Source organism: Manis pentadactyla, chromosome 15 (genome assembly GCF_030020395.1).
Source record: "Manis pentadactyla isolate mManPen7 chromosome 15, mManPen7.hap1, whole genome shotgun sequence".
NCBI classification, from domain to species: domain Eukaryota; kingdom Metazoa; phylum Chordata; class Mammalia; order Pholidota; family Manidae; genus Manis; species Manis pentadactyla.
The window spans coordinates 63,585,934-63,600,330 of record NC_080033.1 but is presented as its reverse complement, the minus strand read 5'-3'; the positions used below and the strand labels follow the sequence as shown (position 1 = coordinate 63,600,330).

General features: G+C 46.0%; 1 protein-coding gene and 1 non-coding gene across 2 annotated transcripts in view; one reads left to right on the top strand and one right to left on the bottom strand.

Annotated features, from left to right (window-relative positions):
- The window catches only part of VAT1L (vesicle amine transport 1 like), a 136,994-nt gene that overhangs the window by 102,821 nt on the left and 19,776 nt on the right, over positions 1 to 14,397 (bottom strand). Inside the window, exons 2-3 of the mRNA XM_036909328.2 lie at positions 12,194 to 12,323; positions 8,150 to 8,365 (exon numbers count right to left, since the gene is read on the bottom strand). Coding sequence (XP_036765223.2) covers positions 8,150 to 8,365; positions 12,194 to 12,323 — 346 coding nt within the window. The remainder of the gene's footprint in view (positions 1 to 8,149; positions 8,366 to 12,193; positions 12,324 to 14,397) is intronic.
- LOC130681183 (small nucleolar RNA SNORA15) lies at positions 8,967 to 9,111 on the top strand. The gene has a single exon (XR_008994238.1). It is a non-coding gene; the product is annotated as a small nucleolar RNA SNORA15 (small nucleolar RNA).

Genomic DNA, 14,397 nt, shown 5'->3' with positions numbered 1-14,397 from the left:
AGTCTGCAGTGGGATCCATCCCAGGTCAGTCTGCAGTGGGATCCATCCCGGCTCAGTCTGCAGTGGGATCCATCCCGGCTCAGTCTGCAGTGGGATCCATCCCGGCTCAGTCTGCAGTGGGATCCATCCCGGCTCAGTCTGCAGTGGGATCCATCCCGGCTCACTCTGCAGTGGGATCCATCCCGGCTCTGTCCGCAGTGGGATCCATCCCGGCTCAGTCTGCAGTGGGATCCATCCCGGCTCAGTCTGCAGTGGGATCCATCCCGGCTCACTCTGCAGTGGGATCCATCCCGGCTCTGTCCGCAGTGGGATCCAGCCTGGTTCAGTCTGCAGTGGGATCCACCCCAGCTCACTCTAAGCAGAAGCAGGGCCCCTTTCTGCACTGTCCACTTGTCAGCACATCCCATACTTAAAAAACAGGGGCTCTGCATTCAGAGACCCGATTCACACACCAAGATCTTCCTCTTCATCACTGTGTGACCTGGAGCAAGTTACTTAACATCTCTGTATCTCAGTTTCCTCTATTAAAATGGGGATGTGATAGTATCTATCTCTTAGTGTACAGAAACTACTGGGCTCAATCCTCTTATTTCCTCATGAACTGACATATTTATTCAACTAATACTGAATAAATGAATCCTGTCTCAGGGGCCAGATTTAACCTTTATGATATTTATGATAGAGTTGCTCTGACCCAGTCATGATTTACTGTAAAGAAGTAAAAAGCAACTAGAAGAAAGATCAAATGAAGCTTTTACGGACATAGACATAGCTTGGAAGAAGTGTTTCCCGATGTATTTTTTCCTCCCCTAAGCCATCTGGCCCACTCGTGAGGAGTCCAGGCACTGGCGGCCAGTGTCAGAGGTTGTCAAAGCAGGGGGTGGGCCTTGCTCCCTGCCTCTGAAGCATCTTTGACATTTAGGAAGGTGAGGGCCTGTTTCTCAGGGTCATCACATGGAGAATGAGGGTGCTAAGCTGTCCATGAGCCCCAGGCCACAGCCCTTCCTGCTGATGCTGACACGCAGTGGGTCCACATCCCTTCAATTATTCATGAAGGTAGGACAGAGCCACTTCGCCCTCTATACATTTTCAGAGGTTCCATTTCCTATCATTGCAGGCCCCTGGGGACCGGTAGGTCTTGCTGCAGTGAAATCTCCCTTATCTGTGGGTCCTGGAGAGGGGCAGACAGAAGAAATGGGGGGAGACGCAGATGTTTCTGGGGCCACTGCTGTGTTGTGGTGCCAAGAGCACTGGACTGGGAGTTCCTGGCTGTGGATATGTGGGTTCAAATTTGATCCCTCCTATTAATTTATACTGCAGCCTGGGAAACAACACTGACCCTCTTAACCTGGGAAATTGCAGTAGCCAAACTTCACTGGGTTCACCATGCTCCAAGCACTGCTTCGAGTTCACAAACACCACCTAAGCCAGCCCTGCTACCACCCCGCTTTACAGGTGAGGAAACTGAGTCTTAGAGTGGCTGGGAAGGTGGGGCTGGGGTTCAGCCCAGAGAGTCTGACTCCAGAGTTCATGACTGAGCCGTTTGCCATCATACGCTGCCTGGTGCGGGGAGGAGGGCTGTACGGAGAGCCAAAGGAATAATGTTTTCCAAGATACAGACTGAGCGTAGCTGAACCTTGGAATGATGCAGGGGGCGGTGGGTGGCCCGTGGAAAGGAGGCCGCATCTAACAACCCTCACCGGATGCAGACAAAAACTCTGGGACGAACACTCAGAGTGCTGGCTGGCGTGAGTGAGAGCGCGTAAGACCGCTCGATACGTTGACATTTACAAGACCACTAGGAATGAGCTTTCTTTTCTGGGATCAACTCAATGACAGTTACTCCTTAGCTCAGCAAATAGCTTTCTAAAACATAGAAAAATGGCTTGCAACAGCTTTTTGATTCAGCATTGTTTACTGCATTTATTATGTGGCAAAGAAAAGGCACAGAAAGAGTGAGACCAGCTGCTCCAATGGAGGGGCTTGTGTGTTGGGGGGAAGGGCAAGGAGGGCACACCAACCATTAAAAACAAGAATGATACAGAACGCTTCCTTTAGGTCTAGTCCTATGGTTAGTGCCTCCAGAGAAATAGCTCACTTAACATTGCATAGAAACCCTCTGAGGACTAAATGCGTTGTTACTATTCTCATTGTTTGAGTGCAGAAACTGAGAAGTTGAGTAGCTTGCCCGAGGAGGTGGGCTTTGAACATAGACTGTCTGACTCCAGGGCCTGTGCATTCACCTGTTGCCCTAGGAGAGCAGAGGGAGAAGGTGGGTACAGCCTGCAGGCGCAGAAAGCCAGATGCCCTGTGTGTGGAGTAAAGAGCCCGCCGGCTGCTGTACCAGGCACTCCCTGGGATCTTAGTAATAGAAGGGTCTTTTTTTTCCCCTTGCTTACATAAAAGTCTAAATGGCAGTGGGGCAGGCGCAGGCCGGAGCATGAAAAATGCATTATTGAAGGTCCTGGGTGGGTGGGAGCTCTGCCATCTCTGACGTGTGCTCCCAGGTCAAGCCTGCATCTGCCAGGAAGCTGGGACGAGAGAGAGCGTGGGGGACCTCACAAGGAGGGGCTGGCTTGGAAGCGACGTGCTCCACACAGCCTCTGACCCACCCCAAAGGCTCAAGCTCAGGTGTGTGGGCCCCAGCTAGGCTCAGGGGCTTAAAAACATAGCTGCTTACTAGCAGCAACTCTGTCTACAGAAGGATTATACGGAGCCCGAAGGGCAGCCATGTTGGCCGCACACCTATGGAAGCTACGAGTCCTTCTGTATCGCTGACATAAGAGGAACAGGGAGAAGTGGCCACAGAGAGAGAGAGAGAGACGAGGGCCATTCGTGCCAAAGAGTTAAGGAGACTGAACTCTATCCTGACAACAAAGGGAGTCTCTGTCGATTATAAGCAAGGGGGGAGCAGAGCAGATTGGTATGTAGGGAAATCACTCTGGCTGCAAATAAGAGCGGACTGAAGAGACAGGATGCACAGGATGCCAGTTAAATGGCTGCTGTAATCTGAGTGAGAGACCCCAGGGCCATAAGAAAAGCAGCAGTAGATGAGACAGGGAGAGAAATATGAGAGCAGTAATAGAGCGAGACCAGCATATAAGAGGTGTCTACTGTCCGGAATTCTTTATATGCAGGCCTGCCTACCCCACTCCCCACCTCTACTTCTAATGAATGCCCACCAGCGCCTCCACTTCCACTCTTGTGCAGTTTGCGTACTGTTCATCCTGAGATGGGAGTGCAAATGCCACTTCCTGATTTCGTCCCCACCTCTATCTCAGGTCAGTTCCCTATCATATGCACACATGTTGGCTTGTATCTCCCTTTCACAGCACTTGGCAAAGTGATCCATGTGATTATTCGATTCATATGACCACCTTTGACTTACAGGGCTTCTCATTGAATGAAGAAAATCTGTCTTTTTCTCTGTTGCATCCCTAGCGCCTGATTCAGTACCTTGAACCAAGTAGGCCCTCACTACATGTGTGTTGGTGAATGAATAAAGGAACGAGTCACCAGATATGGAAACGTGTAGCATGTTGGAAAAGGGCTAACCAGGCTTCTTGAATAGCTGGGTAGATGTTGGTGACTTTCATGATCAACCATAGTTTGATTCTCAGCAAAATATTCTCCCATAGTGATTTGCAGACGGTTGTCTCTTTTCTGCTGAACTTGAATGACTTATGCCAAGTCCTCCAGCAAGCTGAGGGTTCCTGCTCACCCCAGACTCTGAGCTTCCTGTCAAAATGATGTGTGCTTAGCCATTCGGGGGGGACCGCAGGCCCGCAGATGAGGAGGGGAGCCTCTGGCTGTCCTCTCTGTTGGTTCTGGCCTTCCCTCCTGTGGCTTTGCCTTCAAAGTGATCTGAGTGATCCAGGGAAGTGCCCCACCCACCGTGAACACAATCCAGTGACTGAGTAGCAGCCTTTGAACCCTCTCTGAGGGTTAAGTTCCACTTTCCTTCCCAAGATCCGTGGCCCATCTCAGGCTTCTCCTCTCACTGTTCAGAAGAGATGACGAAAATGTGCAAGGACTCTGAAAACCGGAAAGCGTCATGTATCAGGCACAGATGTAAGTAATCACGTATAGTCAGGAATGTCACTAGTCAGAAACTGAGTGCAGCCCCAATCCAGATGCTCAGAGTAGCTTGTTAAGCGTGACTGGCAGCAAGACCCTCCTCATGAAGCTCCTGGCATGAGCCCCGCTTGGTTACTTATGTTGTGGCTTCTCCTTTAAGAGAGTGTCAGCCCATTTCCAGCCTAGTCCTAAAGACTTGCTAGGGGCATGACCTTCTCAGACCATCTGGTTGTGCTATTGTCAGAGGGAAACTGTGTCCTCAGAGGTGGCAGAGCAGTGTAGACCCTTGGGCAAGCCCATTGAGAAAGCAGCCGCTCTGGACTGAATTATTTCCCTATTTAGTGGTTCCCCCTCATCTGGGGGTTTAGTTACCCACAGTCAACTGAGGTGCAGAAGCAGACGATCCTCCCACCATATCGTCAGAAGCCTAACTGTGTCGCTGCGCCCACAGCATTGCCCTCATCACAAAGGCATTTAATCACCTCCTATCATCACAGGAAGAGGAGGGGTGCCTAGACAACAATAAGGTATTTAGAGCGAGAGACACCACAGTCACAGAACTTTTATCATAGTGTATTATAACAGTTGCTCTATTTTACTATTAGTTATTGTTACCAATCTCCTACTGCACTTAATCTATAAATTAAGCTTTATCAAAGGTATGTGTGGATAGGAAAAAGAACATAGCATCTATAGAGTTCACTACTATTCATAGTTTCAGGTATCCACTGGGGGGCTTGGAATGTTTTCCCTGAGAATAAGGGGGGACTTCTGTTCTGTGTTAAAGTTTCCTTCAAAATTACAGGTTCGGTTGTTCGTATTCTGTCTGCAAATTGTCCATCCTGGCCTTTGATGAAAACCAGACAGAAGTCTTGGTGCCGTCAGAACTGCACATTTATATTAACTCAGTTTAGGAAACTTGATCTGAATTAGGTTTAATCTTGTCGTCTCATCAATGTCAACTCAGGGAACATGTATGTGGCCCAGTCTTTTGACTCTAAAATGTCTGTAGTTTGCATGGGGTAGAGGTTGAACCAATATTTGTTCAATGAATGAATGATTGGGGTTCAACACCCTGGGTTGTCAAGTGGAAGGAGAACAGGTTTTGGCGCCAGCCAGATTAGGGTATGAATCCTAGTTCTGGTACTCGCTAGCTGCGTTTTCTTTGGGCCTCTGCGGGCTCTCCATGCAGGGAGAGGGGGCAGCCTAGGGAAAGTGGCGCGCTTACTTCCTGTTGCTGTTGCAACAAGTTACCACGAAGCTACTGGCTAAAAACAACAAAACCCCGTGCAGATTTCTTATATCACAGTTCTGATGCTCGGAAGTCCAAAATGGGTTTCTCCAGGATAAAATCTAAGTGTTAGCAGAGCTGTTCCTTCTGGAAGCTCCAGGGGAGAATCCATTTCCTTGTCTCTTCCAGTGCCCAGAGGCTGCCCCATGCCTTGGCTCACGGTCCCCACCTCCTCTGTGAAAGCCAGCAGTGCTACACCCTTAAATCTTTCTGACTCTTCAGCCTCCCTCTTCCGTCTTTAAGGACCCCTCTGATTACCCTGGGCCCACCTGGATAATCCGGGATAATCGCTCTGTCTCAAGGTCCTTGTGCCATGTAAGGTGACACACTCACGGCTGCCAGGGATTAGGACGGGGCCCTCTGGGAGGCTGTCGTCCTGCCCGCCCCAGCAACCATGCAGCTAGGGGCTGTACTTAACCAGGTTTGCCCAGCAGTGACAGGAATTCTCTCTCTGTTCCTCTCCAGGGTAGCACAGGTAGTGCACAAAAAAGTACTCCCCAGGGAGGTTCCCCCACCGTGAGAGTACTGGCTGGTCTTACTGGGGGGAATCTAGTTCTGCGGGGGGTGACTCACTGGTCTTTCCACAGTGGGGCAGTGGAGTGCTCTGGGCTCTCCTTAGGGTTCCTTGGTTTTTCCTCTGCCCGGCTTAGTTGAGTGTTTACATACGTGGCTGTGCACTTCGCCAGAAGTCTTCCTCCTGTCAGTAACATTGAACTCAATGCTGCACACCACCTATGCTATTTACGGAGACCCTCTCACCTGAAAGATGGGCAGCCCAACCACACCTTTCAACCATCCATAAAGAAAGCCAGATCACATCCTTTTGGCCCCAGGATATTTGCTTTCACTAAATGTTGCTTTACTTTGGTGCTATCAGACTTCCTTAGGGGCACGCAGTAAAAAAAAGCATCAAAGAAATAGTTGCATTAGTTATAACAGTTTTGTTGAGGGTGTTCATTGCATGTCGGCATACATTTCTTATGGGAGACCACAGAGAGAAACACTTCCCCAGTGTCAAAACCCAGTACTAGTTAGTGTGCCCTAGTGACTGGTGTGTTTCCATCAAATGAACACTAGGTTAGCACTGATCCTCTTGCTTTCCTTGCACCCACTACAAGGGAGCAAGAGTCTTCAGCAAAGCTTTAGGACATCATAGCCCATGCCACCCTCATTGTCTCTTTTCCCAGTTCTTCATCTGTTTCACATTTTAGTTCTTACTGTTGTAGTATCTGTAAGCCCAGATAAGGCATGGTAAAAATGTTATTTCCCAAGATTTTTTGTTCTCTTTGGTGAGACACATGCCCTTGGTACATTCCTCTTTGTTCCAGGAAATAACTGATAAAAAAATAAAAATATGAAAGGAAACATCATCAGTGCCAATGTTTAAACACTGAGTCTCAGAGAACTGAGTTCAACACCACTGTCAAAACTGGAGCTGATTTTGAAAGTATGAAAACAAGTCTCTAATATTTGTATGCTGAGCACGCTCAGATCATAAATACCCGCATTCCAAATGGCTTACTTGCTATTTGTAGATTCATGGGCACTGAAATCTATTTCTTTGCAGAGGGATATTTAGCTTTTATTTTATCTTTATTCATGGTCAAAAGACAATAGCGACTTTGCTAACATGATTGAGGATATTTCTTTCAAAGAATTACTAAAGCTTACATGTCTTTGCCTTCATGTTTCTGTATGTGAGCTTGTCTCCTTGGAAAGCCAAGACAGCAATGTGCTTTATACCAAGCAGTGGTTTGATAGTTATAGAAATTCAAGATTAAAAAATCAATGTTAGCAGAACATCCAGTGAAAACATCTTCAAGATAGACCCAGCCAGAGGAATTCATCTCTGAGTTCATCAAACCACAGAATCACCAACACCGAGAAGCTCTCAAACCCTACTAGACGGTGTTATCAGGCCATTCTCTTTTTAATCTTTGTGCCCACAGAGTCCAGAACATAGTATGTACTCAATAAAATTAAATACTTGATGAATTAGTGAATAACCCCTCTCACTCTCAGAAAGACTAGGATTCTTCTCCAATGCCAGTAGACCATGATGAGACCTCAGTGCTTGCCACTGGCAGGCATACAACATATGCTGAATGACTGGCACTGATGTACATCCAAACCATGGAAGAAATTTCTGCCATCCCTGAACTGCACAGCGGTGATTTTTATTTCCATTATTTTTCCCCTAGTCAAAGACAGACCTGACAGATGACATTCACCTGTGCAATCACTCTCGTGGGTGTACTTGGGTTTATGTGTAATTCCCAGCGTGCTCGTACAGTCTCCAGTCACCTCTCTCCCACTCAAGAAAATATAACAGAACACATGAATAATGATGTCATTCATATGGGAACTAACTCAAATCTGTGGCAATTTATTGAAAAAGTAGATCATCCTCCATTTTGGTATTTCAGGTAATATTTGTAGTACATGAGTGATGAGGCGTCTCACAATGACTGGCATGACAGTTCATCAGAGCACCAAGACTCGGAGCACTTCTCTATAGAAACCACCTGTGACACCCTCTGAGCCCCCACATGCCATCTTGGAGTCCTTCCCAAACTCCAGAGAAACCAGCGCTAGGCTCACCCTGCCTCCAAACAGTCATCTATGGGAGCCCCACCATTCACATGGCCTTCACCAGAACAGTACAGCTCATCCCTACTGATGGACATGGCCACCCAGGAATCTCACTGTCAGCTGTTACTCCACTCTCACTGCTACGACTTCCAGGAAGAGGACTCACACGTACAAGCACCACCAACTTACCACACCGCCGCCAGCCGAGTGCACGAGCACGCACATCCCCTCCCGGAGGTTGGCAACCTCGAAGAGCATCATGTAGGCTGTGACGAAGTTCATGGGGAACGCAGCAGCCTCAGAGAAGCTCATGTCATCTGGGATCTTGTAGACAAACTCCACTGGCGTGCAGACCACCTCCGCCCAGGCATTGTAATTGACAAATGCCATGACACGGTCCCCGATCTGGGCATGGGAAGCACAAGGTCAGTGGAGGTTTCTTTGTCTGTTTAGATGGTTTTCTCAAATACTCTTAAGAATCTGATGAAATGTATAGATTCCTTCCCAGAAAAAACAAAATAAAACATTGAAACCCTCAAATATGCACACCTTTACCAGCCCTGAACTGCAAGGCATGGGTGGGTACGCTGAAGCCCAACTAGGAAAACTTCTCAGGGGCCATGGAGGCCAGGTGCTCTACCCCTCTTCTTGAGCATAAACAGACAACATGCATGGGCAAGACCAGGAGTCACCTACTCTCCTTTGTCCTCCGCCACCTTGGGAGATTCCCTGCCAGGCTCGCTCACTGTATTATTTACATCAAAGGTTAGCACTGGATTACTAATTGCAGCGGACGTGACACATGGTGCATCAGAAGAGCCATGTAAATCTAAGGGCAGGAGACGGAGCCAGAGTAACCAGGTTAGGGCAAAATAGGAGCATGCCACCAGGTGTGAGGAACAACAGTGAACATTTTAACGTGTTTTGGATACATATTACATGGTAGGCATTGTCTAAGGGTGTCACATGTTCAGACTCATATAATCCTTACAAAACCCCTCTGAAGGCATGGCTGAATACTTTTTATCAGTATTTTATATAGCCAGACACCATGCAAAAAAAAAGAGAAAAAAAAAGTCTTCCCTTTAAAGTGGTTATGATGGTCTGCTAAGTATTTTCCTAACAGATCACTATTAAAGGGAAATACAAACACAAGAACTAATACCAGTAGCTTGTATGAGCTGCCACGTGCCAGTTAAATTGAACCGTTCTTCTATTTGAAGTTAATTGTGTGTGCTATGACTTTCAAATGCAATATTTAAATTGCTGTGGTCATAGTGAGTTCTCCATAAATTAATGGCTTTCCTGTATGTGTGTTTTAGTTTATGTATATTTTTACAGTTGACTCTCCTGCTCTGTTTTCCTTTTAGCTTAGTATTTCTCTCTACCCCTACTCAACAAACAACAACAGAAGCCTCCTATGAGATGAGTCCCACAAGAGTCCCATTTTACAGATAGATGACTATAGATTTTACAGACAGTTAAAACAAGGCAAAGAGAGATTACAGCACATGCTCCAAGTCATGTAGCTAAAGAGTAGCTGGGCCAGAATTTGAATCTAGGCAGGCTGATTCCAAATAAAAATAATTAATTCATTACACCTGAGCTAAGTGCTGCCAAGAAGACAGAGTTATATAAGGATGTACAAGAGGGGATCCTACCCAGTCTGAGAATATTAGTTTAACTCTTCACATCTCAGTTTCCTCAACTCTAAAATGGGTACAATATTAGGACGGGGTCTTTATGAAGATTAAATAACATAATATGCATGCAGTGCATGTGGCACCATGCATGCAAAATGAAGAGAGAGCAATCAGTGTTACTCTTAAAATGAACAGTTTGGTTTCTGATCTCATGGAGTTCACAATTTACTGATCAAAAGCTAAATATAGACCCACTGTATTTCATGAAGCAGAAGGAATAGCTGTTTAATGAGAGAACTGATGGGAAGGAGAGGCTGTGCTCCTGGCACAGTGAGTGTCCCAATTCCTGGAAAGGTTAAAGACCAAAAGATGACTGTCAGGAATATCATCTTAAAGGATATTTAAGACCGGAGGATAACTGAGGTCTGATCCTGACATCCTCTGCTGCACAGAATCATGCAAACCCCAAGATACGTAACAGCACAGAGGAGCTGACTGCCTCCAGAGCTGCCATACCAGGTCTCTCGTTCAGCTTTGCCCCATCTCTAACATTTCATTATCAAAATGGCAAAAGTGGCTAAGCCACAGCATCGGCCCCAGGCTGAGTCCAGAAGGAGGCAACTTAAAAATATATATATCCAACTTCTCCTCATTATTTGATCCTTTTAAGAAACAGAAATGAGTTCTGGGTGACTGAGTCCAAATTTTTCTTTTACTGCTGCATCCCTGGCAGCACCTTCTCAAGCCTCCCTTGCAATGGATGAAACCAAGGGAGCTATTTAGGGTTCTGCCACACAGAATCCCACCTCCAGCATGATGGAAGGTCTTACATAAAAACTATAGAAGGAAAATTGTGTTGAGTTTCTTCCAAATCACACCCTGACTGGAAACCTGTAGATGGCCTCTTGTATTTTATTTGTGCAGCTGAAAGTCATTAGCGGGGAATGGGGTGAAGGGGGGGGGGGGTTGACAATAAGCAAGACAGGGCTACTTAGCAGAAGAACCTCGATAAGGGAAAATAGATATGATCGAGTATAGTTAAGTCCTCCCTCTAAACCAAGGCCAACAGCATCCTTAATCCACTCTAATGTTCTGCAATAATGGGTTATTTATCCATGCTCAGGATTAATAGAGGAGCTCGCAGTCCTGTGGGACCACGTGGAGGAGTGAAGAACACAGAATATTTCTTATATGCAGCACTTTGAGGGAGAGATGGTGCTGCCTCTGATTATATTGCCTTCCTGGGGACAGAAAATGTAAACATCTTATGAAAGGAAAGAAAAAAAGTACACTTATTTCCTCTTAACATTTTTCTGCTGTTTGACCTGGAAACCACTGACAAAAAGATTGATGGTGCAGGATGAGATTTCCAGACCTTCATCAGAGTGAATTTGGAGCATATTGATATTCCCAGGGTATACTGAAGCTCAGGTGCATGAGGACTGAGACAGCAGTCTAGTCTTGGCTAGATTGAATGCCAAGGGCACCCTGGCATTGCATGCTGCAGGGTTTTCTTCCCGGCATCTAATATGGCAGCATTTGCAGGTTGAGAGCAGGGATGAAGATCATGGCATTGCAGGAAGAGTAAAAAGACTGGTGACTTGAATCCACGTTGAACTATTACTAACTCCTTTCTGACCTTCTGAACCTCAGTACTTGCTGAACCCTACTGAACCTCATCTCTGAGCGGGTAATAACAGCCTTAACCTTGTAGGGTTGCGGTGAGGCTCAAAAAGATAACTTGCCCATATTTCTGGTTATGGTGGATTCTCAAATGCTAGCTCCATTCAGCACTTCCCGGGGAAGCACTTAGTTATAAGCAAGAGCTCTTGGGCCTGATTTCTATTGGCTTTTCTCACTCAGAACTGCTGCAATTCTGTGCAATTGATTTGCCCACAGTTTTTATAGACTGGATCCTATTTGATTTGTACAACAATGGTAGGAAGGGTCATATATCTTTTCACCGATTAAAAATTTTTATTATGGAAAATTCTGAACATGTACAAAATAGTCAGAGTAATTTAATCACCCTTTTAATTGATTGCACTACTCCAGAAGCCATCAACCCCATTGGCCAATTCTGTCCTCTGGCTTTAAAATCTCCATTTAAAGTGGTACATGCACAGTGTCTGGAATAATGATTTATAAATGGTCACTTCAATGCATCAAGTTAAGTATATATGTAAAGGAATCAAATCATAAAATACAGAGGCTATTTCTCCCCAACTTTTGTGTTTTGCAAGTGATTTGTGAACCTGATGTGATAAGAAAATGGGGGGCATGGGCCAGAGGAGGGAGGGTGCACACTTAGTTACTCCAAGGCTAAATACTCTTATTAATAGCTATGTAATGTGAGTAAAGAATTCCTCTGGCTACTTCACCAGATGGTTGCCGGAAACAACCAAGATGGTACACAGGAGAGGTGCGGGACATTTAGAAAGTCCTATCATTTATCAACATTGTTAATAAAGCTAATAAAACAACAATAACATGCATTATAGATTATTTCAAGCATTTATTGTATAGTCTTTTATAATCTCAATGGATTCTGGACAAATATTACTCTTTCGGCCAGAAGTCAAAATATTACCTCGTATCCTTTCACGCTGTCCCCCAGAGCTTCGACAATCCCGGAGCACTCGAACCCTGGCACCAGGGGAGTCTTGGGAGGGTTGTCGATGTTCCCTTGTCGCACCATCAAGTCCAGGAAGTTTAAACCACTGTGAACCACAAGCGTGAAAAGAGAGAAATTCAAAATGAGATGCCAAAAAACTCACTGGCTCGACTTTTCTCTCCTTCCAGACCCCTCCCCTCCCTTGCTCCTCCCCTATCCCTCTCTACTGTCTTTTCTTTCTGGAAAATGGGCCTAATCACTTAGCCAGGTGCCATCCATAAAGCGGAACAATGATGTCTCTAGACAGGTAAAGCTTCCCTGGCAGGCCAAGCAGCAGTTGCACAGTTTACACGAACTCCAAAGACAGTACCTTTGACCCCTCTCACTGCCTGCTTCCTCTTAGTTTGAAAACACAAACTGACCAGCTTGGTCACTAGCCATTCCAGCACTTAAAAGAGGGTGCAAAATATGCCAGGAAGATGTTATAAGGAGACACAGGAAAAGCAGCCAGACACGATGGCCATCGGCCAGTCTATGAGAAAGCAAGAAAGAGAAAACAGACCCACTAAAAAGTCTCTAAACAAGTGTCACGCCTCAACCATCACGCAGACTTATCCCAGCCCAGGGTGCCATAAACAGCACCCAGAGTAGTGACTGTGATCCAAGAGACCCCATTTTTTTCCAGCTGGAGGAGGGTGACTCGACGAGGGCTCAAAGGGGGTGGACTTGTGGATATGGGAATACTGGAGGGCTGGTTTCAAAATTCTTAGTTATCTCTGGATAAGAGAAATCAGATATTTTCTAGTAACATATTGCTTTTGAAATAGTTATCATTAAAATATACTAAAGTCATCATCTTGGAAAACCATATGTTTGATTTGAATAATGCCATCAATGCTCCCAATGGCTCTTAACTTTTTTTAGAGCTACTCTTCGAAACTGCATGTCACATTATTCACTAGTCAAATGAGAAAACACATCCCACTGAGTGTGTATTTTTTCCACCAAGTGTAGTTTAAATGTACCTCCTGTTTTCATTAGTCACTGTCTAAAGAAAGACTCAGGTTATAGAAACCAAACTCCTTGGTCTGGCCCAAGGTCTATTAGCCCCTGGCCACAGCCTCTTCTCCAAGCAAGATGGCCTGAGCTATTTCTCACACACGGCCTGCCCATTCCTCTCGTGCACTCTTTGGAGCCTGAATCGTCTAACTCTGCCTACATCCTCTGGTCTGTGCTCAGCAGCCTTATCCCTGGGGAGTGAATAATGACAAGGACGATGACTTCCTTGAAAGGTGGGTCTAAGAGTCATCACCCTCTCAAGGTTTTCTTGCCCACTAATCAGGCAAGCATCACACATTGTCCCAGTTGCAGTATCTCTAACGTGTGCCGTCGTTGAAGGCAGCCACATGCCTCATATTTCCTCGCTCCCAGAGTGCCTGGCATACATCAGGCCCACAGGAACAGACTAGGTACAGAAGTAGCATCTCTTGAATAAAGGAATATTCATGAATACTTAAAAATACGTACTGCCAGATTGAGTACTAACTTCTTTTAAAAGGCAGCCAAGGGATGCTCAGAGTCATGGACATATTTCTGAAATGTATGTGTAGACTTACAAGGGTGCTACTTTGTTTTTAGAGTCACAAGGTTGTCTGGAAAATTAATGAGAGTTACGTACTTATGCACGGTGCCAGGTCCCTATGTGCGTACAACAAATGCTAGCCTTTACGTCGGCATTTTCTGTTAAGAGGGCAGGAGTGCATGAGACATCATAGGAAGACCCATTACACAAAGGTTAAAAATAGTTTCAGACCTGAGATGGGAAAAGTTCAGCTATCTGTAAGCATCGCTTCTGTGACACAGCCAGTTTTCCAAAACAACCGAACAAATGGAGCATTGCGGTGTAACAGGGAGAGGAATTTCCACGTCCCAAATCAAACGCTCCCTACCATTTCAGGCATATTGTAGCTCACTGTGTTTGTCTTTGTGTGATAAACCTATGATTTTCCAAGACCCTGATGGGGAAAGGCCAGGAGCAATGACTTGGCAGTTCTGTAAACGTGTCAGCCCCTGGAGAAGACTGCATCCTGGGTACTCGTCACCCTCCACCCAGCATGGGGTGGCCCAGGGACTCAACACCAGTGAGAAGGGCTAAGGCTGGCTTCCCAGAAGCCTATAGC